Source organism: Psittacula echo (genome assembly GCF_963264785.1).
Source record: "Psittacula echo genome assembly, chromosome: 1".
In the NCBI taxonomy this organism is placed as follows: domain Eukaryota; kingdom Metazoa; phylum Chordata; class Aves; order Psittaciformes; family Psittacidae; genus Psittacula; species Psittacula echo.
Genome location: NC_137735.1, coordinates 48,721,689 through 48,749,415, shown reverse-complemented (window position 1 = coordinate 48,749,415; position 27,727 = coordinate 48,721,689). Strand labels below are relative to the sequence as shown.

The 27,727-nt window shown below is 39.1% G+C and overlaps 1 protein-coding gene across 1 annotated transcript in view; it reads right to left on the bottom strand.

The window, feature by feature from the left end:
- SH3D19 (SH3 domain containing 19) overlaps nucleotides 1–27,727 on the bottom strand; it is a gene marked incomplete at both ends in the record, with an annotated part of 82,201 nt that overhangs the window by 24,905 nt on the left and 29,569 nt on the right. Inside the window, 5 exons of the mRNA XM_080638921.1 lie at nucleotides 6,684–7,673; nucleotides 8,282–8,483; nucleotides 8,689–8,836; nucleotides 10,075–10,117; nucleotides 17,268–17,308. Coding sequence (XP_080495047.1) covers nucleotides 6,684–7,673; nucleotides 8,282–8,483; nucleotides 8,689–8,836; nucleotides 10,075–10,117; nucleotides 17,268–17,308 — 1,424 coding nt within the window. The remainder of the gene's footprint in view (nucleotides 1–6,683; nucleotides 7,674–8,281; nucleotides 8,484–8,688; nucleotides 8,837–10,074; nucleotides 10,118–17,267; nucleotides 17,309–27,727) is intronic.

Sequence of the window (27,727 nt, the reverse complement as noted above, 5' to 3'; positions counted from 1 at the left end):
GGAGAAGAATAATTTATCCAGCAATATTTATTGGTGTTCAGAGCAGACAAAATGTAGTGAACTACTTGCATAGGTTTTAGGCATTGCTCGCTATTCAGTGCTGACGTGATATACCACCAAAAAAGGAAGGCAACTCAAGGCCAGTGATCACTAATTCTGAGGAACGAATCCAATCCAAACAGTAAATGATGTTTACAGGATACATGTGGAGTTTGCAGAAGGAGCCTAGCCATCAGTACAACAAAAGTGCACAAACTCAAGTAATGATGTAGAGTTTGAAAGTATATACTCTGGAAAGTATAGGGAAAAGAAATGCTAACAGATGCAACAGAAGATCCAACCTAATGTATTTATTGCAAATGCAAGATGTCCTTAACTGACCAATGAAATATCTGGTCCACAGTGTTAGAAAGTTGGAAAGCAGATAAAATAAAATAAAATCTACTACTAGAATAGCATAATTTCTTGGGCTATTGTAACGCTTAATGGCAATACAAGCTTTTATGGTGTGGAAAACTACAGTGCTACATTGTACACAGAGACAGATATAAGTGGACCTTTTCAGAGCTTTCAGCACTTCTCTCTGAAAGTGCAGGAATGCCCACACTTATTATCTGTGTGTATCTACACGTACAGCTGTTTGGGTCATTGCTAGCTTGTCCGTAGTAGTAAAAGTGATAATAATTACACCGCCTTCAGCACAAAAGGACTGTGTACACCAGCATGAACTATTATGTGAGAGTTTGGAGGCTGTTCCTACATCATTAATCTGTTTTGCTGGTTGAAGTAAGACTAGGATAGTTCAGATTGTGAGAGCCTTCAGGAGGTCTCTAATCCATGAGGTCAGCCATGAGGTCACGTTGTTAGAAATGGGTTGCATAACCTGCTCTAACTTCAAAAACTGCATGCCAGAGGGTATTTGGACATACAGTGGGTGATGGAAAAACAACCCCCCAAACTACCCTGGAGATTAAGAAACACAGCCTTGTCCATTCTTGCCAGGTGAATGGATGTTTGTTCATCAGCAAGAGATTCAAGTGCCCCAAACAGGCAAGCTGGAAATCTCCAAAGCTGAGGACTGGTGATTGAAAGCTCAAAATGTGAAGGGCAAGGAAATGTATAATGTTGTTTAAAATATTTACCTTCTTGCAAGAATTTCACATGCTTTCAGCAAAGGAAAAATAATATTTATAAACATTTCTTTTAAATAAGGATTTTGCTGTTCTTTGACAATCTTTCTGATCAAACGATATCTGCTTTTTTAAGTGTGATTGTAAAATAAACAGATATAATCATCAAAGAATATTAATCATCATTAAGAATATTATTACTTGTGTGTTACCACTTAACAGCATCTCTGGACATGGAACTCAAAAGCAAAATCGTTTGTATTTGACAATCTAAAGGGCTCCTCATCTATTATGTAGCTATGATTTAAAAAACTTCATTTGTTTCCTGAAACTAGATACAAGGCTCTCTCCTGTGATAACAGTGGAGTCACCTACAATCTCCATGAAGGCTCCAATTTCTGTTTACTAAGCAAATATCTGTAACATCTGAAGAATTAATGGATATTGTTACCACTTCTGCTGGAGATGGTCAACCAACAGGACACAGCACAGACCCATACCTCCACTACTCCACCTCACAGTAGTGTTTCTTCAGGTATATCTGTTTTTGTGAGATGTTTAAGCCAAATGGCAGATTAAAATGGATGAGATAGCTTACTCTTCCCTTTGGATGATACTTTTGGTAGTAAGTAAAAAAGGAGACAGGTAACTTTAAAATAACCCCAACAAGAGTAATTTGAAGTAATGTAGCAGAACCCTAAGAAAAGCTGCATTATTTTGGACATATGTCTGGGCTAATCTACAAGTTAGAACTATTTCAGTTGTTTTTAATCTTCCTTCCTGAGGAAGCAATTAAAAACAAGCAGCTGGGCAATATCCCCACAGCAGACAACTTTAGAGTTACTCGAACAGCAGTTTTTCTGAATTGACTACAATGTCACACAAATTCCACCATTCACAGAATCATAGAATCATAGAATAGTTGCCACAAGAAGGAAGAATATATTGAAATGGAGAGCAGCTCTAGTTTGGTTGAGGGCTTTTTTCACTATACAGACAGAAATGAACTTTTGAACTGCGATGAAGTAGATAGACAGATAAAAACAGTTAAAAAATACAGTAGCTATATTACTGTTAGAATTGAAATACATGGATATAATGAAGATAGCAAGAGAGAGCTGTCTCCTGCTGGTAAGGTAAGGCTCTCTCTCAACTACATTTGGCTTAAACTGAGTTCTGCTATACCAGGCATAGAACAACCAGTGAATTTTATGCTCTTTTAGAGAGGGAGAGAAGATGAGACAGAAGAATAACTCTTTGCGTGCAAAAAGGAATGAAAACATTCCAGCACAATCACCTCCAGGTTTTAATTTAAATGTGCTCTTTAAATGCATTATTATCTTATTTTCTTTATCCAAAACAGACATTATGAGAACATTTAGCAAACATGCACGCTATATGCTTTAACATAGCAACTAATACAAGTTATGGGTAAAATCATTCATCTTCTGAAGTCACAGGATTTACACTCAGTTCAACTTGCACTAGGATTTTATTTCCAAGCCTTTGTAAAAATGAGTTAGTGAGAACAGAGCCCACCTGACAGATTACCCAAAGTTTTAACCTTCAGGAGCTGCACAAATCCCTGTTATCAGCTATAAGAGAAATATAAAAATACCCCAGATCCCAATATCACAACTGTCATCAAAGCATTAGCACCTCAAGATTTAGAGTCCCAAACAGATGCCTTCACATTCTAAATAACTGACTTGAAGAGGAGTAGTTTCATTAGGATACAAATGGCTTTGAACATTATCCCTTCTCTGAGTCCAAAATTATGGCACCTAAAACTGGCATCGATTTTGGCTGCTGATGAAAGGAGCAGTTCTACAGATCTGTCATTCCTGACTTCTTCCTGGCACTTCCCTTGGGCCAGCATCAGATACATGAGTTGGATTCAAGGTTCTGCCACAGCTCACCTCTAAATCTCAGAGCTGTTGAGCTTCCAAAGTCCTCACAGACTTCAGCTGGCAGAGTGGATGCCGAAAGCTTTGATAGGGATTTCAGTACCCAGAGTCTCTATTTGCATCAGAATGGTTCCCCCTCTCCATATGGGTAAGACAAAGATAAAATCATTAATGTTTGGATAAGGGCAAGTACTAACAGCTGTGCTGCTGGAGATGCTGTCAAACACTGAGGACACCTATGTGATTGCCTGAGGTAAACTTGGAAGAAAATCATCCAGGAGCTTTGGTAGTTAAACTACCAGTTAAATACTGACAAACTGGTGAAACTATAAACTGTTTTGTTACCAGCACTGTTGATCTTAGCACATATATAAAATTCAAATATCTTTCAATACTGTGAAGATGATAGCCTTCTGTCAGAGGAAGCTGATGCCCTGTATCAGTTAACTAAATTGCTGTGAGGACTCTGAATTTGTTTTGCCTGTTTCACCTTTGCATTCACATGCTTACTTCAACTTCTGCACCCTTCTCATTGTCAACTGCACCTTCTTACTTTTGCAGCAGGCACCAGCTGCAGCAGTGATCGATCCATCCAGTTCTATTTACGTTACAGTCTAATTACCAGATGTGTTTGTGCTGTATCAGAAAAAAGTTAAGTTTTGTGAATGCTGTAATCTGTAAGGTAACACTGCTCTTTGACAAACAAGCTGTTGGAGCTTAGTTTCAAACACCGGTGCATAAAAGCTTCCTTCCTTTCCTACGGTTGCCATAACAACAAGCAGAGTGCTGTCATTTTGCTAAGTGATGACAATGACAAATACATAAGAAATGCAAAGGTCTGGGGAACTGGGAGCAAGATTAGAGCTTCTCTTCCTGCCTTTACAAAACATTTTACTATGGATTCATCTTGCAAGTCCTAAGCCGTTCCTATGGGAACATGAGAAAGTGCTCTGCATTGCCTCATTTTTCAGAAAGCGAGTGTTCTTCTTGTGGATGCTTTGTCAGGACATAGCACAGCGTTAGTAATCAGGAGTACAAGATATGATCTTGAACTCACAAATGCCTCCATAATCTGGAATGAATCCTGATTTTACAGTGTAGAAGTGATAATGCTGTCAGACCTTTCTCTCTTTAGTAGGTAAGAAGGGGTTGCAGAGAAGATGCCATTTTACTGAATGAATAAAATCATGGACAGGTGACTCAAGAAGCCAGAAAACTATTATCTGAATAATTATTCTGTAACCATGAGAAAGGAAAGTATTTTCTTCTTAATTAAATAAAGAACAACAGCTAGGACACCAACCAGAAAGATGGAGACTGGCATTCTTACCACTTCATTGTGACAGCTATTTTTTCAGGTGATTTTCCTTTGGGATCACTCAACTTCTGATTAAAGAGAACTAGTGTTACTTGATTTTTCCAGGTTGGGAAAAAGGCAGTCTTAGTGTACATCACCAAAACATCATTTTCCTTTTCATGCACTTTCAAAAGGTAAGCATTCTCTTTTCTTGCTTGCTACTTAGAACAGTTACATTTTCTCACTGTTTTTTGCATCTATTAATCAAGGTTTACCCTAAATGCACACAAAACAAGAGTCATCTATCACGCTTACAACTTTCTCCTAAACCCATTACATTCACAATGGCTGCTCCATGACTCCAGTCTCCAGACATGACCAGCATGACTCTGTTTCCAGGTAGACACTGTTAGTCATACCCTTCCTTGATGTAAGTACAAACTGCATTTCTAGTCATCCTGTACTCCTGGCTCCTTCACAGCTTGGTACAGCATCTGCAGTGCTCCTGGCATCTGTCAGTTCAAAAGAATAATAGTCTTGTTGAGCTAATCACCTCTCCTGCAGGATCTTCAGTTGCCTTATTTCACTGCTTTCATAAGTTTCCCTGATATCTGTATATCCCAATACACCTATCTTAACAGTTTAGGGCTTTAAGGGAGTTTCCATATCTGTCTTGGGGGTTTTATGTCAATATAGAGGAGAAACAAGAAAACAGAACTGCATCTAACAAAATAATCCACAAACTGTGAAGAAAGCACATTTATTAACAACCATTAATATCGATTCACTGTGACAACCACACAGTATCTATGCTCCTCTTTTCTGAAAACTGAGATGTTTAAAGATAAATGAGGTGTGGTGGGTTGACCCCGGCTGGACACCAGGTGCCCACCAAAGCCACTCTATCATTCCCCCTCCTCAGCTGGACAGGGGAGAGAAAATATGATGACAGGCTCATGGTTTGAGATAAAGACAGGGAGCGATCATTCACCAATTACTGTCATGGGCAAAACAGACTTGACTTGGGGCAAAAATTTGATTCATTGCCAATCAAATCAGAGCTGGATAATGAGAAATAAAACCAGATCTTACAACATCTTCTCCCTGCCCCTCCCTTCTTCAGAGGATTAATTTTAGTCCAGTTTTCTCTACCTCCTCCCCGCCAGTGATGCAGGGGGACAGGGAATGGGGGCTTGATCAGTTCATCACACATTGTCTCTGAGCTCCTTCCTCCTCAGGGGAGGACTCCTCACACTCTTTCCCTGCTCTAGCGTGGGCTATACCTGCCTCCGCAGCAACTTTTCACCCTTAAATGTGTTATCCCAGAGGCTCTACTACCGTCGCCAATGGGCTTGGAATTGGCCAGCAGCGCACCCATCTTGGAGCCGGCTGGCATTGGCTCTATTAGATTCAGGGGAAGCTTCAAGCAGCCTCTCACAGAAGCCACTCCTGTAGCTCCCTCACTACCAAAACCTTGCCACACAAACCAAATACATTAGGTTTAAAAAAAAAAAAAAAAAAGAAAGAAAGAAAAGATTAAAAATCATAGCTACTTCCTTAAACAAGCATTTCCTGTGACACATCACCTGTTTTAGGGCAGAACTCTCCCCGAATTGCAATGGGGCTAGTAAGCCACATCAGGACATACCTGAATATTAAGAGGGAAAAACCTATTGCTATAAAATTTAATGACAGCCCAGCACCCACCTGAATCTTAAACTACGTAGAACAGCATTAGCAAAAATTGACCCCAAGTGTTTAATGGAATCAAACAAGGTTTATGAGAGGGATTTGGCTGTAGTAATTAATCTGTCCATATGAAGTAATTATTTTCACTTATTAAAAAAAAAAAAAAGGCATAGCAAGCATATAGTTGCATGACAATAGGAAAGAGAAAGTCACTGGTGAGATGGACAGAGTATCCCAGTATGTGTGATCACAAGTTTCCGTAAATGCCACAAACATTACTGCTTCTCTAGATGACTAGGTTTCCACTACAGAACTTCTGAAACTCAAATAAATTAGTCAGATTAAATGGCAAGACATACGATATCCCAAGTTCCCCAGAGAGAACTGTGATACATTCTGGAGGTGACATCTAGCATATAACATTAAGGTTTTTGTCATTATTTAGTAATCATGTACTAAATTCAGCACACAAGCTGTGAGATTTATACTTCCTTGGAACCTTCCAAGAGCCAAAATCCAAGTAATTTCACAGTGATCTTGACATAATAGAAAACCAAGAATTTTATATACAAACATAAACCCTGTCAAGACAGGTAGACATAGCTCACAGGATCATACACCTGCAAAGAGTAACCACAGGGAGTTTAAAATAATTCTTACCTGCTGCTGCTTCAGGACTGATGCTATCGTTAACTACGGAAGTTGGACTTAGGGGCAAAATGTCATCATCAAAACTGATCAGATCTCCTTCCACATCTGGTTTATTTTGCAAAGCAGGTGCTGAGGAGTTGGCTGCAGATGACAGTTCCCCCAGAGACTTGAAAACTTTGTCTTGGGCAGATATGGAAGCCCGTGGGGGAGCAGCAATCGGCTTCAGTGAGGCCAAAGAAAGAGCAGGATTTTCTGCATAACATGACTTTTTAGGAACAAGAGGCCTTGGAGCAGGAACAGGAAATTTCTTTTGTCCATCACTGTTCTCTGCAACTGATCCACTCCTTGCATCAAGAAAATCACTACTACTACTTTTAACGAGGCCAGGTTTTGGCTTCTTTGGCAGTTCAGGTTTGGCTACAACACTGTTCGCAACTACTTCAGGTTGAGGCTGCAATTCCTTGGAAGGTGTTGATTTGCTTTCTGTCCAAGCATCCCAGTCTCCTGAAATTCTGTTTACCCCCGGCTTTGGAGCAACTACGGGCTTCTTTGCAGTAACAGGTCTTGGGGCAAACAAACGAGGGGCAATTTCTGGCTTTTTTGTTAATCCTGAGGTATCATTAGTTCCTTGGGATTCAAAAACTTTGATCCTTGAAACAATACTATTTTGGCTCTTTTCTGTACTCATGCTGTCCATTACCAAGTGATTGTCTAGTAAGCTATCATCTAAGACAGGTGACTGAATTGGAGGTTGCTGCCTTTTTGTGGTAGACTGGTTCACTTCCTCTCCATTGTCATTCTCACTTTCAGTATTTTTGACCACAGGTCTGAGATTGCTTCTTGATCTTGGCTTTGGCACAGGACATATCACAGCATTGGGATTTTCTTGGCACCTCTGACCTTCAGGAATTTCAAAGACTATTAAGGGATTCTCATTTTCTGAAGGAGGCCTATTCAGGAGAGATGCAGAAGGCCTAGGAGGTTTAGGAGGACTCTGCCCTGTTAGCATAAAAGAAAAGGTTTCAGTTATCTATTCCAGAACACTTTATTTGTGTTATTGTCTGTCTGCCTTCAGGGTGGTAAACATGATCATTTTCATTCAGAACTTACTGCTGCTTGTGAAACTGCAGTTGTCTTTCTAAAAAGATTAATGAAAAAATATGCAAACTCTAGGAAGAAGCTGGAGGTTGCTGCAATGTGTGGTACCTACACACTGTGAATTCAAAATTACTTGTTAGCTTGCAGCATGAGGGACATGCCAGCAACATCTAGACCAAAGAATAGTACAGTAGCTTCCTCAGCTTGGTTTGCACGCTTTGCAGTCTGAATGTGTAACACTGCTGCTATTCTGATTGGACACCTGAGCTCCTCTGGCTGCAAAGCCAATGTGGCTGAATCGAGCAAAACTTCCCAGATTTAATTACAGTCTCACCATGAATGCAATGGTAGTTCTTCAGCAGAGAGGATTTTTACAGAAATTTATAGCAGTATGTCTTCACAGAAATTTAACTGCTATTCATAGTAAATGCTGCACAGACCAGTAATAAAGAACATCTTCAGGTGACAGAGTCATGTTTTCATCAGTGAGAAATTCAAAACAGCCTCACCTGGATAGCCTGCAGATTCCCAGTGTGTAGGCACACTAGTTTTTACATTACTTCCTGGCAAACGGCTGATTAGTTCCTCTGGGAAGTCAGTTTGTGTTGCAGAAGTAGTGGTATGTCTAGGAGCAGCAGCATTATTGTTATTTGTTGTATTGACTTGCACTTGATTGATTTCTTTTATCACCTGCTCATATGATGGTGGAAGCTACAAAACAGAGATATAAATATTAATGTACATCCAGGTGTGATCCTTTAAGAAACTGAACTAACATGCAGAGGAAAAGAACACTGTCATAGTCTTTTATTCAATGTGATGAAAATCCAAGCAAGCAAAACCACTGCTCTTCTCTAACTTACTGTGCTTTTTATCTTTGTAAAATCAAAGACGCCTCATGTAAGTTCACGCTTACCTCAGCTGGAATATGCTCATTTCTCCTCCACTGAGCATGAGATGAAGCAGAAGGGAATCCTAATCCCTGAGGAGTGACAGGGCTTGCACCTGGAAACCAGGAGGATGACCGGAGAGGTTCAGCAGCAACTATTGTAATTTCAGGACGCCTAGAAATGAAGGCAAAGGAGAATAATTACCTAAAACATTTTAAAATAGTTCTTTTAAGTGTAAAAGACCAAAGATTTCTCAGCATGGGAAATCAAAATAGTTTAGGTCTTTTTGATTTAACCAAAGATGTTTTTTCATGATTTCAAAGTAATTTACCTGACCTTTCTAACAAGCACTTAGGCTTCCACTCAAAGCACCTAATTAAATGCCTAAGCCAAAAAGTAGGTTTATTGGCTTCAGTGAAATAATTTACATGCTTAAAGTACTTAAACACAAGTGTAACTCAATTAGATGGAAGAAGTCTTAGTCTTCACAGGATAATGAGAACTAATCATGTGTTTGCCCTTAGCCTGCTACAGCATGAAAGCAGTAGGGTAGTTAAAACTGCTTCTGGCTGGCTACCTAAAAGCTTGTCTATTTTCAGACCTCTAGGGAAACCTCCCACTGTGCTAAAGTGGGGCAGAGCAAGCCCCATGAGGCCTTTGGGACAGGACCTATTTGCTTACAGCATCTAGTACAACAGGGACCTGTAGGTAGTACCCTTGTTTTATCACCATAACAACAGCTTTAGAGCGTAAGGTGCAGCGATGGCCCATGTTCCTGGACCATGGCCACCAGAGCACCACTGTTCAATCTGGAGTCTCACACAAAATACACTTTGAGAAGTGAGTTCTGTAGGTAGATGAAGCATTTGCTACAGAAGCTCCTATCTGCTGACAGAAAAAAACCCTGCAGAAGCACAACTTCTTGAACTATTGTAAAAAGATTTGTATTTTTCTAAGCCCTCTTTTGAGGGCTAGAGTTCTTTCACACCTGAAGTACTGAGAGACTCAGTTCACCAGCTATCCAGGTTGGTGACCTCCTTTCTCAATACCCTTTGAGAAACTGGAAGGGGGCCTGAAAGTGTGCTTATTTTCATTCTGAAGTGATCCTGTAAATAGGTGTCAGGAAAGTAAAACAGTTCTGCAGAGGTTTGATGGTTGGTTGCATTCTTTTTTTGAGGACACATTCAAAAGTTGATGAAAAAACTCCTCAAACTCTTAACCTACCTTGTGCTTAAGAATCACAATATTTTTATTTTATTCCAAGTTTAATTTATTTTTAAACACGCCAAGGACAGAGAAAACAAAAATACCCACCAAAAACCTAAAGAAGAGAGCCATAAAAAGTAATGCTGTGACACAACGTAACAGGTCTTACAGTAATAATAGTTGCAGTATAAATAACAGCCTCATACCTTCTATCCCTCTGCTGTTCGCTATGGCTAGAGGTCCGAGAAGCTATTTAAATGAAACAGAAGTTTTGAAGAGGTTAAAATATATTGTCATAATAATAAGATGAAGATAGTAGCAGAGCCCTTGTTAATCCACTATCAATGAAATGGAGAACAGACAGCAACCAATCATAAATTCCAGATTTTAGGACTGGCCAAGGTTTTTTTTTAAAAAATTATCTGTCATAAATATGAGAAGTTTTGAAAAGGTTTAGGGTGCAGTTTCATAACCATGTTTAAGTCACTTTATGTCCAAGTTAACACCTGTAGAGGTGATCTTATCCCCTTTCCTCTTCCTTGCCCCATGTTCTTGCATTCTGCATTGTGGTGACCTTAGAGATGAAACTTCTTTTTCTTTAGTTAGAATAGTCCATGAATAAAACAAAAAGAAGTGTTAAACATGTCTGGCTTTGCTTTTGATGTCTGGTTTCCAAGATGTGTTCTTTAACCTGTTTTTAATGTCTCTTTTTGATTGTTTTGGAGAAGGGAAAAGTACTAAGGCACAAAAACTATTTCACCTTTACGGAAAAGGAAAAAATTAAATGTTCTCAGCTAGGAATTTCCTAAAGTTTTATCACTTGTGGATTAAAAGTCAGCAACATTTTATTTTTTTTTTTGTCCTAAACCATGTATTTTAAATTCCACAAAAATAAGTGAATCCTGACCTCTTCATTTTTCTAGTTTTGTCATATTTACATTCAAATAATTTTTTCAATGGCCACATTATATTTTTATTTTGATTTCTTCAGAGAGAAAAGGAAATTACCCAAGGGACAAATTTTTGCATAGCAAGTGCAATTTAGGAAGTGGTAGTCTTGTGCAAAAGCCAAAACTATGCTGTTCCTGTGTCATTGCAGAATCATTAGCTGAAATCGGCATTATACACTTGATTCAAGAGTCGCATAGTGTTTTATCAGACATACCTCTTCCACAGGGCATTTTTGATGTGCACTATTCATGAGTGCTAGAGGAAAAAAAGAAGGGGTTACAGAAAAGGAAGAAGAGGTGAGGAGAACAAACCAAGGCCAGAAGCCATGATCAAATGGATTAGTCATGCAAGTGTAGTGCACGTGCCAGTGTTGGAAGAGAACAACTGTAATGTCTATTCACAATGTAGTGCCTTAAAAAAACTAAAATAAAAGCAGAATTTAGTTCTAGTCTCATGCTGATTTTAACAATGGCTGCTTAGAATTTTCCCTTACAATAAATTAACCATGAAGAATATAACTGAATATGGAAATGTCCACTGTATGGCTCTACAAAAAGCCATTCTAAGAATGAGCAGAGGGAAATCAAATCTCTTTGAATGCTTTATTCAGTTTAAAAATCATGGTTTATTTGAGTCTGTGCTTTTTCCCTTCCAAAAATAACGGGTTACCCTAAGGAGTTAATAAAGATGCAGAGAAGCTAGGATCCCATAATTTATACTCCCACCTATCAAAGAGCTATAGGCAGGCAGGGTGATCTCAATAAGAGGCACACCTTAAAGTTTCGGATATGATTGCACATTCCTAAACCGGTTCTGTACAAATTGTTTGCCTAAAATATGTAAATGAAAATCCCCTACACCACACCTTAACTTTCTTCTTCAGAGATCTTAACACAGCATTGATCAAATACAAACATTAAAGAAAACCAAAACTAACCAACCAAACACCAAACTGACCCAACCCAACCTATTTCAGTATTACTTTTGCAAAGAGGATGGAAGAAAGTTCATTTGGTAAATGTATTCAATACAGCTGCTTGGGGTATAGTTAAATTACAATGATGAGGCCATTAGAAATAAAAGCTAATTAATGAGGGATGGAAAACTGAATTGATAAACTGGACAAATTCTTTAATTTTTCTTTCATTTCCAGATAAATTCTATGTGCTGTTTTCTTCTGTGAGACTCTAAATATACTTCTATTTACTAAAGTTATTAAAACAAATAAGAACAAACTAAAAAAGTCTGAAAGATCTTTCTCCTTCATTATCATAGGCAGAAAAACTCTAGTGAGGCATCTATGTAATACCTCAAACTCCAGATGTCAAGTAAACAATTAAACTCACTCGAAAACAACTGATTTAAAATATTTATATATAAATAACTTTAATAGTAGATATAAATACATCTATTCAAAAGGGCTAACATCCAACCCATCATAAATGTTTTCAGAATGTGCTCATTCTGTTATAAAAAAACCCCAACAAAACAAACAACTAATCTCCCAGGTATTTATGGAATAAAGCTACTTCCATGTACATGAATATTTACTGTAAATATTTATTTTTAAGGACCGTGACAAAGTATTTTCCTCCTTCCTTGACAAAGTAATTTCCTCCTTCCATCAACTGCTCCCCTCCTTTGCTGTCACATTTTTGTTACAACCACACTTTTAGAACATTTTGTTTTGGAAGCTTTTAAATCCACAGTAGGAGCAGAGGTGAAAGCTACTTCATCTTCTGCTCTCATGCATTCATGTGGAGTTCCAACAAATGCTAGGGAAAAGAAAAAATAAACTTTCTAAAAAATACTTGCCCCAAGACTTGCACAGCTTTTATTCCTTTACCATTTCAAAGAAATTAATTTAAATTAAAAAGTGTATGAGAGAAGACATGAATTTTTAAAATATAGCACACAACTGATTTAAAAACAAAAAAAAACCCTGCAGCCATTTTTCTGGCCCTGTGGTCTTTTGATCCTGTAAGTCTGTTCTGCCTTCCCTTTGTGGATTGCCTTGAAAAAGTTTGCTATTAATTTTCTCCCCAGAATTCAAATTATGCCAACTTTAAGATTTCTAAAACCTTTCTTCCACCACGGGAGTCAATGGAAATGTATTTCAGCGCTGGTTTACATACTGACAACTGTTGTTATCTCCTCAACTTCTACTCTAAGAAGTGCTCAGGGTGAGAACAGCTGACATTTGCAGAAGCATATGCTTAGTGGTATTTAAGTAAAAGGTAAGCAAAACAGTTAAAGGAGGGGTGGGAGAGAAAAAATGCAGTGCATAAAATCAACACTTTTTCATCTTAAAACTTTATCTCAGGGGAAAGGAAAAAAATGTCAAATCAACTCGTAACACTGTCACTATTTATTTTCCATTAGCATAAATGAGGCATCTAAACGTGTTTAACCTAGTATAGTGGAATTTAAGCAAGTAAATGACTAATGCTATTACTTACAGATTTTTTTTCCACATATTTCTTACATGCACTATTTAATGGGCTTTATCCAATTATTTTTGAATGTGCAATGGTAAAGGGTACTCAGTTTGTGCTGTATACTTACGCTTCAAATGTTTTTCCTCCACTGCTTCTTCTATGGATCCTACTTTTCAAGTGCACTTAATATGTCATTTGTATTTGAAACACATATAGATTATGGTGCAGGGGGCATTTTAAGCTATGAGATCAAGATGCCTGTATAAGTACAACCACCATTATACCACAAACCCATGAATTATGACGCTACAGGCAAGCAGGTGGCAACAGAAGTCTGACATGCACTTCTGAATCTTTGGAAGAGAGCAGGGCAAGCTTTTAAGGCAATATAGAAGCAACTATAAAGTTCATTCAGGGATCTGTTCAGAGATGCCACCCTGCTGTTAGCACTGAGTGCTTTTACAATACAGACACTGCAAAACAGTATTCATACGTTTCCATTAGGAAATCTGGACAAAATACTGAACAGTTTTGTCATTGCAAAGTGTTTTAAAAACAAGTTTCATTTTGTATTCAAGATTGGAACCACAGCCTCAAACAGATCAAGCCTTGTGGGAAATCAAGCTCCACATTTTTATGATTTATCTATTGTCCCTTCCAGCAGCTGTGAATAAACACAATCCTGCCAATTAACTAATTCACTTAATTCATAGTAACTATTATTAATAGTTTTAAAAGTAATTATATTATTTTCGGCAACAAGAATGTGTGCTAATATTTAAAACCACAGCTTCTTTCAATGCTTTTCTAACACTGGGCTAGACATTTCAACCATCAATTCTATTAAATACATAGACTATTAGACTGAGAAGTTATTCTTCTCACCATACAGCTGCCGATGAATAAAGATTATTCATTATACTACCTCAAGGAGAGCGTCAAAAGTGAGAAAATGCTCCCTCCCTTACCTACAAGGTAATACAGCAGAAGAGCTGACAGAATGGCTGCTTTCAAGAGGCTTGCAGTCTTTGCAATACAAAATGTTACCTGGCTGTGGAGGCCCTTCTTCAGGGAACACTAAATGGATCAGATAATCCTCAAGCCAAAACCAGAAAAAAAAGAAGAAAAAGAAAAAGGAAAAGTATGATTTCACCTAAGATCTGATTTGACTATTTCTAGAGAAGCACAGGTTCAAACTAATTGGAAATTTTCTAAAGAGTTGAAGCTTTTCTCCTGAACTATTTCTTGGCACAAGGGGGAGGTCTTGCTCCTTTTCTTCTGTTTCCAGGCACCTCAGGGAAACGTTAGGTTGTCTGACATTAGAGTTGGGCTGATTTAATGCTTGAATGTAGCTAAAAGAGATGGCGATGCTCAATTCCCTTTCCAAACATGGACTTTTGTCCCCTCTTGAACGAACATTAGCACTCCTATGACCCCACTGTGAGTGAGTTCAGAGTGTTAAATAAAAAAAAAAAAAACAACACACTTTCTGTACAGTTTTTGTCTTTTATTTCCCTGAACCTGCCCACCTTGGGCTCAGATCACTAGCAGCACAGGGGAAGGAATGTGACACCCCCAGCAGCAGTTCCTGCTTCCTGCCTCTGTTTCCCATCTCCAGTTTTATTTGTGCAACTTCAGTGAGGGAACTGATCAAAAATAACCTAGGGGGGTGACAGGGATTCCCTTTCCCATCCCCAGTGAGGTCAAATACCCTTTTCATGGCTGACTGAACTGCTGAGCATCACAGAGGCAGGCATTGCCTGTAGTTTCACTCAAATTTGACAATAATGATTTATGAAGGCACTTTACTCCTTCCTACACCTTTCCTTGGGCTGTATGTTCCTGCCTCTGCACCATTCCCAGCATTATGCCAGCACAAATGTTTGTGCAGATGGGGAGTGAATGAGGTCATGGAAATGATCTGGTTGGGAAAAAATAGGAGCCAAAAGAACCTAGGAAACCCCCAAGCAAAATAGAACAAAAATGAAAAACAAACAAAACCCACAGCCAAAAATGGCTGCAAAACTGCCAAATGGGAAGCCACAATTTCAGAGTGCATACAAGCTGTTACACATCCTTCATTCAGCCACGTTTGCTTAGGACAGAATGAGAATGGAACAAGCTTGCAGGTTCCTTCAGCATTTTATGGCTGCAGACTTGCTTCTGTGGTCCTGCTCCTTAACGCCATCATATTCTGGAAGAGCAGAGAAATGAGTGAAAACATTGTTCCCCTTTGACTCACTACTGCAGCTCTTGGCTTGCCTCTATTTACTTTCTTGGCACTCCTGTGCATGTTGCTACACTGGCGTCAATGGAAATAGTTTCACTGATTTCAGGGGAGCTGGATTTAGTGGTGTTTTCTGACCTAAAACCATCATAAAAAAATCCAGAGGTAACTTATGAAAAGTTGAGATTAAAAAATTACTTCCAAGCACACTTCATGTTCACATGCTTGCTTTCTCCAAGCAACTGGGCTCACTTTTCTGGATTCTGAGCTGTCAAACAACTGAAACAAAATGGTATTGCCTTCCTATCCAGAATTGTAGTCAGAGACTAAACATTCTTCCTTTTTGGCCACAAGACAGGGAGAGACTTATTGATACAAAGTCATCTAAAGTGTTGTCAACTGGTTGGAAAGCTGAAACCTTGCACATGCCTATCATGTTTATTGAAAATCAGAGATAAACAGCCCACCTAAACTGTGAGTAAGAAATTAAAATAGATTGGTAACTCTGTTAGGCGAAATACACTTTTTCCAGAGAATACCATACTTTTTCCAGATTAATGACAAGGGGAGTTAGGTATTATTCAGGATCCATTTTTAATTTAGGTCTATCCACAGGTATGGTTACTGGGATACAAAGAACTGTGATTTCACATGCAATGCATTGGTATGTGCATGGGGATTTTTTTCCTATTTTATAATCTGAATAATTCACATGGTACTTATATTTCATCATAGTTGTTTACATATTAATATTATTAAGTAGAATGTTATAGGAGCCAGGGCTTCTTGACAAGATTTTTTTTCTACTTGATTGTGCCTTAAAACGAAGTATCACTTGCAACTATGTCTTCAAAAACAGAGATATCAATTGCATAATGATCTTTCAGAAGGCTTCCCAGTTAGATGAGGTACTGGGGCTTAGGTACTCTGAATCAATTTCTCACTCCACCACAAAAGGCCCTCTGTGGTTTGGTGCTCACTGTTTTCCAGTTTCCTATCTATGGCAGCAACAGTAAAGATAAAATGCTGCATTTTAACTACAGCATCACGTAGATTTGCTTTGAATAAAGCTTTCATGATCCTCTTTGACTACCTCCAACCTAATCCATACTAACGAGCCCTTGACTAATAGGTCCAGGAGAAACAAGTCAATAGTACATCCACTTATTTACTTTTCCCTACAGCAGAATCCTGAGGGTTGTTTCATTAACAGGAAATTGAAATCATGTATGGAAAGGAAATAAAAATGAAAAGAAGAAGAGAGATATAGCATAAAAGACTTCAGAAGATTAAAATCTGCCTGGAAATATCACAAGCAGGGAAAGGGAAAGAGGAGTTAAACGATGAAGTCAGGAAAGAAGAGTTTGGACTTTCATTCAAGAATTACAAACAATTTTTTATTTTCCAACAAGAGCACAATGCATGAATCTAATCCTGTCCCCAGTTGCTGTGGATTTCTGCTAAAACAGAACAATCTTCTGTTTTGTAGAGTAAACTAAAAATTGGGCATGTGTAATCCAAGTTCTTCAGAGATGGATCACATCTGTGCACAAATACACTAGTGATAAATAAGAACATGTTAGTAACTGGCAAGAAGGAACAGTCCATCAGCAAAACAGAAAGATGGTCTAATGTGAAGCAAAAGAGTAAGGAAGAAATTACAACCCCCAAAAGCCTGCTAGCTACTTTGTTTTCACATATGAAGTTAACCAGTTATTAAAAACAAGATGTAGCAATCTTACAATAATACAGTTCTAAAAAAAATTAGGAAAAGTAGACTTACATCTCTTGATTGCTGCTCTTATGGATGACAATGGTCCTTGGCTTAATGAACGACAACAAAAAAAATACAACATGGTTAATATCTCAAAGAGAAAACAAGTAAGTAACATGCAGAAATTCCCCATCTATTGTAAAGGGCTTGCCAAGTGCATTTTCCCCTAGGTTGTTATTTAACAGAAACTTTCCCAAAACTCCTACAGTATACAACCATACCCAACCTCTTCTAATGAAAACCAGGTTACAGCTTAGCTGCAAGACTTTGTAAAGATAGAAAGCCAATTATTAAACCCATCTTTAAATCTCAATTCTGTGCTGAAGTTCACATTCTATCTCATCTGTCAGAAAAGCCTGGAGAAGAGCCCATGAGGCTGTGCATATTCTCAGATTATAAGCATTTAATGACTTAACATTCTTGTAAATAAATAAACCTTACGCAGATGAGTAAAAGCCTACAACTCCTTTGCTAAATATTTCTAACAATTACTTAACAATTTATCTCCCCTTTCAGTTGAGATTGCATTTTTTAGGAATAAGTTGGTGGGTGGGGTTAGACATGAGAACATGACCAAAAGCTGTTGATACACGAGCTGAAAAATGTTTCCCTTTGCCAACTCATCTGTTTTGTTGGTAAGACTAAGGTTTCCAACGCCTCTCTTCTGAATGTCTTCTTTAGCAGAAACAGTGGTCCTTACTATTTTCATAAGGTAAAAATCAAAACTAACTTGGAGTTACCATTTTCAGGAACTGTTGCTAGCTTGAAGAACGTGGAATTAATAACCTGCCTCCTACAGAGGAGATTAAAAAAAAGCCAACACACAAGTACTTCAGAAAAGTACTTTTTTGCTGTTTTTTCTTTAAAATACAACGTGTAAAGAACACTTGTGGATGAGAAGCCTCTGAAAGTGCCCAATAGTCTTTAAAAGCTGAAAATAAATAGACTATATCTGGTTCAAATTAATACATTCTCTTAATTACAACAGAAAGGTAATCAAATCTTTTCTGGAAACCTTCAACAGCGGTATAACAGCAGGAATGTTAGTACAAGGAGGGCATTAGCATTTTAACACTGGTTTCACTCTGCCTACAGCAGGCATGCTGCACACCAGTTCTGTCAGGGCTCAGTTCAGCTCCACAGGCACTTCCCACTGCAACTGCTGATGGCTGCAATTACCCCAGTGGGAGGAAGAATAGAGGTATTTGAGGAGAGAAGAAAGAGACTATCAAAAAGGACATGGATGAAAAATGTCCTCCCTCTACAATCATTCTGAAAGCTAATTAAGACTAGAAATGAATGTTGCTCTAACTGTTTTATGAAATAGTTTGGCTAGTCTAGGATAAACAATGCCTATTTGTCTGGTTTCAGAAAGAGTTCAAATGTGGCTTGGCCCCTATCCACACAGCTAGCAAAGCTGCACTAGAAAACATTTCTATCAGTCGTATTTCACTGTGCATTCTCAGCAGAAAAGGATTCTAATTTTCCCTCGAAGTGTCCCATCATAGTATATAGCCTTATCTTTAAGAAACACTTTTAGTTTTACATTCCTCTCAGATGTACCCCAGGCTCCTTTTATAATTCTTTGCAACTCAAGTCTCTTTCTTCTGCATGTTCATTTTTTAAGCTTTATTCTCCTGCTTTTATTGCCATAAATCACTATGATCTTTAGGGTTTTATTTTCATCATATTTAGTACTAGACAGGAAGGAGACTGAAGTCCAGTAACATGGATCTGAAATCTTTTGGAGTGGCAAAAAACTTTCTGTACTCAGAATTAAAGATTTACTGAAGATTTATAGCAGGAAATTAGGAAATCCATAAAGAATACATGTTCAAGTATTCATAAAAACCAAAAGGAACAAGATATTTCTTCTGCTGGCAGAGTGCTTTGATCCATCGCAATTTGCCTTAGAATCTGATGAGCACTTTCAGATATGAGCCGGTATTTTTTGCTAGAAACCATAGGTGTCATCACGCAGGCAAAAAACCATCCTAGCAAAATTGTAGTATGGATATATCAAGAGCAAGGCAGTTCAAGTATGCAACTATCTGTGTAATTTAGAACCCAAGATAACATGGTTCTGTTAGAAAATTCATGAGCTCACAGGCAAAACAAGCTGCTAGGAGATATGTTTTCTTGGTTCACATTTAGCTTACAACTATTTAAGTCCTTTAAAAACATGAAAATGGGAACGGATCCCCCCCAAAAAAAAGAAATTATAAAAGAAGCCCTGTAAAGGAACTGCAAATTCCATACACTAAACCCCACTAATTTAAATAAGATGCTGGTTTTGGGGCACATGGTTATTTTGCCCATACCTTATGCTGAACTAAACCCTCCCTGTTCCACAGGCAACAATTTTTCGCTTCTTGTTCTGTCTTGCAAAGAGAGAAATTAGAAGGTTAGCAGTATCCTCCTCTGCTCCACAGTTAATGACACATTTTTTCTCAAGCCATCCAAATAATTAACCAAATCAAATTTAATTCCCTGTTTGATGAGGTAGGAGCTGCAACAATTACTCTGCTGTATGGAGTCCCTGCCTCTTTCCCACCTCCCCCTCCTGTCCATAAGGCACAGCAATGAACCAGAGCACACACAAAATCCCCGCAGACACACGTTAAGGAAAAACAAAGAGGAAAGAAGTTTAATTCATGTGACACCTCTGATCCTGGTCCTAGTGCAAGTCCCAGACAGTTATATCAGAACACCCGAGGGGACAGTGTGACAACAGTCCCTGGTGGCATGGGGGGACGACACAACAGCTCCTGTGCCTCCCTGCAATATACATAAGCAAAGTTCAAACTTATACTGCTGGAAGAAAACAGTACAGAGAGCAGGAAGTTTCAGAGCATTAAAGGCTCTGATAAACATTAGCTCCAACACCACCTCAGCCATATCGAATACGGAATAAGTAAAGACGCAAACTACTCATCCATCCCCACAAAGGATTTAGCATGCAGGAGTGGACAACCAGAGCAATTCCTCGTACATCTGCGCATATATCCTAGACCTCGCTCACTTTTAATTTAAAGCACAAACTTGGTTTCATTTCCCACTAAGGCAGCAGCTTTGTTGAGCTTCACTTGCCAGCCCCTCAAAAAGGGGGAACTAACCCACCTCAGTTGTGCCCTCTGTGCATCCAAGCAAGCCCACTCAACAGGTTCTGAGGAGATCTGTAAGCTGCTGTACCTATTAAGCTGAAAACAGCTTGGTACTTTGAGTCTGCAGTAATATGAAAAAGGTCCCATGGGTCACCATTTCTGAAAGATAAAGAACCTGGAGTGGTTTGTTTGAAGTTGTTAGACACCTGCTCACTCTTCCTGGCAGGCTTTACTCTGGGTTTCAAGGACGGATTTTCTAAATATAAACACTTGAGGAGAACACTTCAAAAACATCTTTCAGGTCTGTATACTGGGGAAATAAAATTGCCACCAACCAGAGTGGGTAAAGAGCTGTAAACTGTTTAGTGGAGTAAGTGCACTTAATTGTGTATAAACCATGGTCTCCTCCTCATTAGGGGCTCTGCTCTGACACTTGCACTGAGCAGTGCCTCTCATCAAACACAACTCCAGTGTAGCTACAGCATTTCTCAAAGGCCTGTTCCTGCAGGATGACTCCTGATCTAACACAGCAGTGTGCGAGTATCACTCTCCTGAACAGTCCCCACACAGCAGAGGAAGGGAGGCGCTGTTTGGGTGGAATAAAGCTCAAATCACACAGGCTTCTCCCTGTGAGCAGGCAGGGATTTGTGTGTACCCAGAGCAAGGCAGCATTCAAGTCACACACTACCCAAGGAAAGAGGTCAGGAGGTTCTGGGTTACCTTTTCACCCATAGGTCTTTCAGCTGTTTCAGGAGCAGCAGTGGCTCCAGCCCAGCCGAGGGCATCTCATGGACCAGCCAGCTCTGCTGCTGAATGCAAACAGGCAGAGGAGGCCTGAGCTTTACCTGCCTCTAGAGAGCGTAGGCAGTACTGCCTTGTGATTGCTCCCTCCAGCCCCTGAGCACAGCCATTTAAAAGGTGGGGTGTCTCCCTAGGTTATCTACAGCCTTCTACCCTCTAGGTTGTAGTACTGCTTGGGATACAAAAGACATCCCAAGCTACAATCCTGTCTCAGCATCTCTCCTTCATTCACTTCCACTAGTCTCCTACTGGCTTGCGTGTGATTCTCAGCAGGAATTGAGCAATTCTCCAGAATGACTGCTCCTTTTATCAGAACCAGGACCTTTGGTTTCTTTATCATTGACATAAAAATGAATATTCTACAGGAAAACTGACTTTATATATCACTCTAGCCATACACAAAAGCCTAGTGGGAAAAAAAGAGAGTGAAAAATAATGAACAGTTGTTCTAAAAATGAATGTACTGAACTATCTGCTGCCAAATCTCAAAAATTTATCTTTCATGTCATGTTATACAAAGCTTTTTCCAAAGTATTGTTCCTTAAGTTCACATACCTGTGTAAAAGCTTTTAAACATAATTTTAATTGCCATGGATATAGACCTTGTCTTATATACAGCACACAGAGTAAAGAAAGTTAAAATGTTGCTATTTTTAATGTCTTGTGACTTCTTGGAATGCGAGCCAAGAATTTTTAAATTGCTGATATTGAAATGACTGTGAGGCAAAAACACTAGTTTAAGAAAAGGCAAATATTCCCCTCAGTTCCTTTAGAAATCATGCCATTTTTATAACAGGCAGTGTCCTACAGTGTAACATTTAAAAACCCAATTAGAAGACATTATTCCAAACACAAAATGTTTAAAATGTCACCTAAATGATTTCACTGCAGGCTGAGTCACAGAAAAATATCAGTAACCTTACAGTTACATTAAGGGTGGTGCAAAAGATCAGATTTACCACTGCCCTGATAGCGGGCCGAAAATAGATGTAGTAGTTCAACTAAAAAGCTCACAAAGTTAGGACAGAAGAGTCACAGCTATCTCATGTTCATGATGTGGATACGGTAGACAGAATCGTAGTAATCCTATGGATTAAGTGAATGTGCACTGAAAACGCATTCACAGTGATCAAACTCTTCAATGCCTCCACTGCAGAGGACTCCTAGTCCTTCAACTGATACGTGTAAATTAGGTGACACAACACACAAACTCTAGGTGCAGTTTGCCCATTAGTGTAAGAGAAGCAGAGACTGCGCAGCCGTCCCCACGCTCACCACTTCCACCAGCTCTCTCGTGTTAGTGCTGACAGGGTCACAAGCCTGCTGGATCAGCCATGTGATTTTGCTAACAACAAACAATCCCATCCCAAGCATTGCAATTAGTTTTCAGCCAGAGAGGCTGACTGCTCCAGCTGGCTGCAGGGCCACATGAGCACCAGGGTTACACTGGAGAAGTGGTGGGAGCAAACAGGGAGGCTGGGCAATCCTTGGTGTAAGCAGCTCGGCCTCTACTCACAAAAACAAACCTTAAGTCCATGACTCAGCAGCTAACCTGACAGCAAATTACCAAATACTGACTATGCCTCTGGTCAGCTGTTCTTCTCACTCTTTACTATCAGCTAATCCACTTTTTTTTTCCCCTGTTGGTCAGGGTCATCCAGATTGGCTCTCTGGGAGATCAGACAAGCACCAGAAAAAAGCAGCTGGCAGCAGCCTGGCACCACAGTGGCCTCTCTGCAAAATGAAGACATACTCACATTCTCTACTAAAGCATGGGTATTGTCATGGCTCTGCATGTACAGGAGGCTAGCAGAGATACAGTCACATAAGAAATCTCATGCTCAGTACTACAGATCTGGTCCACCAGGAAACCAGACTCACCCTGGTACAACTTTACTTCTCTTGCGTCTAGCCTCAAAAGCACGTAATCCTGAACCAGTAATTAAGTCCAGTGACAATTCAATCCTCATCACTATGCTGAGGATGTCTGCTTTTGCATCACATAATGAATGCTGCAACTGCGACTTCCCGCTGTCTGGACAAGAGAGGATGTAGTTAAGAAGCAGCAAAATCCAGCTGCTCAGCTAATTAAAACAGCTCACGTTAACCAGCAAAGGGAAATCCTTTCAGGAATTGCTCTCTAGCTGTTTCTTCAACCACTTATTACATATTCATGTGCTTGTCACTGTCATACTTTGGAAATCATATTTTAGCAACTGAACCTTCAATTTCCAGGCAGAACACAGGCAGGAAGTCAAAGCAGATCATTGCAGCAGATGGTAACATTTCACACTCCGATTCTCACAGCAAACTAGAAGTCATGAGGCTGCAACAGCTTCCACACTTAATAATGTCCAGCTTAGATATTAAAGCTGGAACACATCTCAATTTTTTTGTGAATCTGAGTCACCCTGAATTAACTGCTTCCTGATCCAGGGATACGGACATGCCAGCTAGACTTCCCCTAGTATTTTCTTACAGACAACAACTTGAGCAGAACTGCACCTTGCCCCTGAAGATGACTGCATGCACACGCCCATTCCAGAAAGGCAAATCCTTAGAGCATGATTCAAGGTATTCTCAGTCTTCATTGTATATTGACTGATTTCAGCTCCCAGTAAGGGCTCTGCTTATTGAAGGCTTTGGCATTCCTGTAACAGCTAAGAAGGTTCATCTGTTGTGATAACCCTGCTAGTATGTTTTGATTAAAATTAATAACTAGTATTTATGCTTTAATGACAATTTAACCTTGGTAGTAAATATTTCTAGCAGTAGAAAGCATCTATAATTTTAATAACAACATAATAGCAAAGTAGCACTATAAATGTAAATGCAAGTATCACTAAATTGTCATAGTGATAGTGACAGGATATTTAGACCCAGCCAGCAACATACTCAAGCACAAAAGTAAGTGTTAAAAAAATTAAGGGAAGAAACAGCACTTTCAGACAAAACAGAGGTAAACTGCAGATTCTTCTGATAGAAATTCATCACCATTAAAGTCTACGTAGTTTCTTTCATTTGCAAATGGGGAAAGATGACAGTGTCCTACTTCTACAGTTAAAGAATAGTTCTTTGGATCAAATATTTGCAGTAGCATTTCAGCCAGTAAATCAAAGCCCTCTCTAGCCACTGGCAGGACATTCTGCTTCCTTCATACATCCCTGTACATCAAATACAATCTGGTGGCTGAATGAGCTCCAGCACCTTTGTAATTGACATCACAGATGAATAAAACCTGGTTTAATCACGAAGGATGAACAGGACAAAGGCATAAAGAAAATCTGTAGATCTGGATACACAGGATTCAATATATTTTTACAGGGCTTTAACTATTATAAAGTATGGATATTAGATTTTCTTCAAGTCGTTTATGTACTTCACAGAACAGATAGGTATGGTTTTGAGGTTTTGTAAAGGGGGAAAGTGGCATGCGAACGTACTCATATGAATAAAAGCATTAATAGTGATTACTAACAAAACAGATAACACTTTACAACAGTGAGTATTTAAAACCCCTACTAAATCTCTTACCTACAGGTCAGCAGAGAAAAGAATAGGGAAGGGACAGGGGTGTTAAATCACCCAAAGTAATGAAAAGATGGGTGTATTTTGCCTGGCCTTTTGAAAAGAGGCTGAGAAGCTTACGTATAGAAACACACCAGAGTGTGGCTCCAGAGAGGAGCAAATGAATTAAAGGGTGCTGACTGCAAGGGTGAGAACTCAGCACAATCCACAGGATGCATGAGCTGGAGGTGAGGAATCCAGAGGAGAAGGCTCAAGTGCTTGCAAGCATACAGACTTCAAAGACTTCAGAGCAGCAATCAAACCAAGGGAACAAGGTATAGGTATTTCTTATTTTGCCTAGATCTGTTTGTTTCCTGTGTAAAAATAATCTGTAAAATAGACATCCATTTGCTTCAACTATTGTGCATTCTTTGAGGAGGAAACTAATGTATGTATAAGAAAGGAGTTCCTGGGGAATCTTGAGGCATCTTAAGACCTCTGGCAGATGGATAATTGAGTCTCAATTCCAAAGGACAGTACCAAATAGCTTCTACACTCAGCAGTTAAGATAGTGTCTGGATCCTGCCTAGTCAGCTCTGAAATACAAAAGACAGTCGTTTGAGAAGCACCCAAAATGTAAAGTTCAACCGAAGCCACAGAATTGGGATTAAGAGAAGTGTTGGACACTAGTGTGACCTCAGTGACAAACAAATCAGCTGAGCACCTTTGAGAATTTCAAAGTATAACAATGGCCAATGCTGAACTATTTGACAAGTCCCATCTCCGTAGGATTTCCATGCTCCCTTAGCCTAATTCAAATTCGTAGGCCATCAGAGTGTGAAATGTGCTGGAGTTCAAGCTTTATCTGAGTGAGAAAACAAAAGGAATTTCCTCATTGTTTTAATTGTAGATTAAAAAATATAGATATGTTGAGAGCAAAGACATTTGTTGTGAAGATACAGTTTGTAAGACAGATGTATTGATACATATGCATAAAATACAGTGAAGTCTTAGCACTTAAAAACAAGAAACAGGAAACAAAAACCTACACTGTAAATGCGAGCCAACAGTCAAAAACTGTGTGCAAGAATATTACAAGGTCATCGTAAAAAGGTTTACTGGCTTCAAACTAGCCATTTATATTAATAAATAAAATAGTTGATTAAAGAAGAGGCAGAAACACTCATTTTCAACTCTCACATATTAAAGCTTCACAAAAGTAAAGCTATCTTCATGTGTGATCACATCTTGTTCCAACGGACTGCTGACTCACCCAGTTACACCCAGTTACACCAGTACACGAGGTCCATGAACTTGTAAGAGCAGCCCTTACTGAATGCATAGTGCACAGACATTGTAAAATAAAATCTTATAACCACACCCTTCGCCAGACCTGTCTTTCCAGCAAGTGCCCTGCATGCAGATCAGTCAAGAGAAATGGCATGTTTGCCTTACACACTCTTCCCCTACCATTTCTCCAAAAACACTGAAATGCTTCCTTTTCTTCTATACCACAGATACTGACGAGCTTTTGGTTACAAAATACAGAAAATGATTTGTCAGGAACTTTCACTAAGTAACAACAAACCATACATCTGTAGGTCTATAGTGTTTAAATATGAACTTACACTGCACCCCTTTTTTATTCATTCACAAAGATCCAGCAACTCTGAGATTAAGGTCAACCAAAGATAGGTATCAAAGTTTACTTTTCAAGTCTTGTAATCCTGACTCTACAAGGATGTAGGTAAGGTACAGTGTATAGAGGTAAAGGTAATATCTTTGTTAGCCCAAGGTGGGCAAAACCAGCCAAGTTTTTACATACTCGAATCTTTTCCAAGTATGAAATAGAAGCATCAACCATCAGAGTGAAACAGATATTAAAACTTATACCTACAAAATCTCCACCTATTTCAAACACACTGCAAAACCCTGATAGGGGGGCACAGCACTGAATTTGCCGTAAAAGCACTCAAAATACCTACCTTAATAACTGAGAGAAGGCCTTTAACTTCTGGGGACATCTTTCCAATGAAACAGATCTCATCTTTGAGTAAGTCACTATGGAAAAATACTACAAGACAAGGGAAACTTCCTCTACCCTCATTCATACACCTTAGCTGTCTTACATCATGGACCGCAAATTATATAGCAAATCAATAAATATGGCAGCCTCTAATGGATGGTTATAGCTTGGAAGAAATAATCATTATCATCACCTTCACCATTCAACTGAATTCAGCTTCAGAAACAAACAACTTGTAGAACAGATTGAACCAGACCTTGACGGAGCAACAGTCATGAAAGATAACTTGCCAAAATATTTCATAGCCACGACAATCAGTGCCCCTCCCTAGCCTGTAGGAATCCCCCAGACACACAGCTCTTTCATATGCTCCTCCATGCACTTCACTCAGTGCACCTATGCTATCAGATAAATTAGACAGAGGAAATGAAAGAGACACTAAGTATCATGCGACTGAAAGAAAAAAAAACAGGGACCAGTGTGGCTACCCTTCTCTCATAAAAACCACTTAATCTCTGACCTCTGACATCTGATCTCAAATCTTTACAGGCTTAGAAAATGACTTTTTACTTTTTTTTTTTCCTAAATCTCCAGTACAGCTTAAAGGCTCTGGATTCAGATACCACAACAGGTAATTTCTGTAACCTCCACTCTCAGTGATGCTCTTAACTCCAAAGGCAATGAATTCTTCCTGTCCTTTTTCTCATATCAGCCAATAACCTTATCTCCCTTTTCCCTTGCTATCATGCCTCTGGGCCTCCAAAAGTAATAGTGACCTTTTCCTTAAGACTGCCTAATTGATTAACACGATCCATTTAAAGCCAGAACAATGGCATTTTGCCTTTCACAAGAAGTAGCAAAGCTACAGGAAATGGCAGCTCAGCCTCTTTACACTACAGGACATAGAAAGCATTATATAAAACCAGCAGATACCAAGTTTGAAAGAGTCAAAAGAGGCTTGAAAACATGAAACATGAGGTTAAGCTGTGGCAGTGCTTGCCACAAAATTTTATGGGTACTAAAGGTGCATA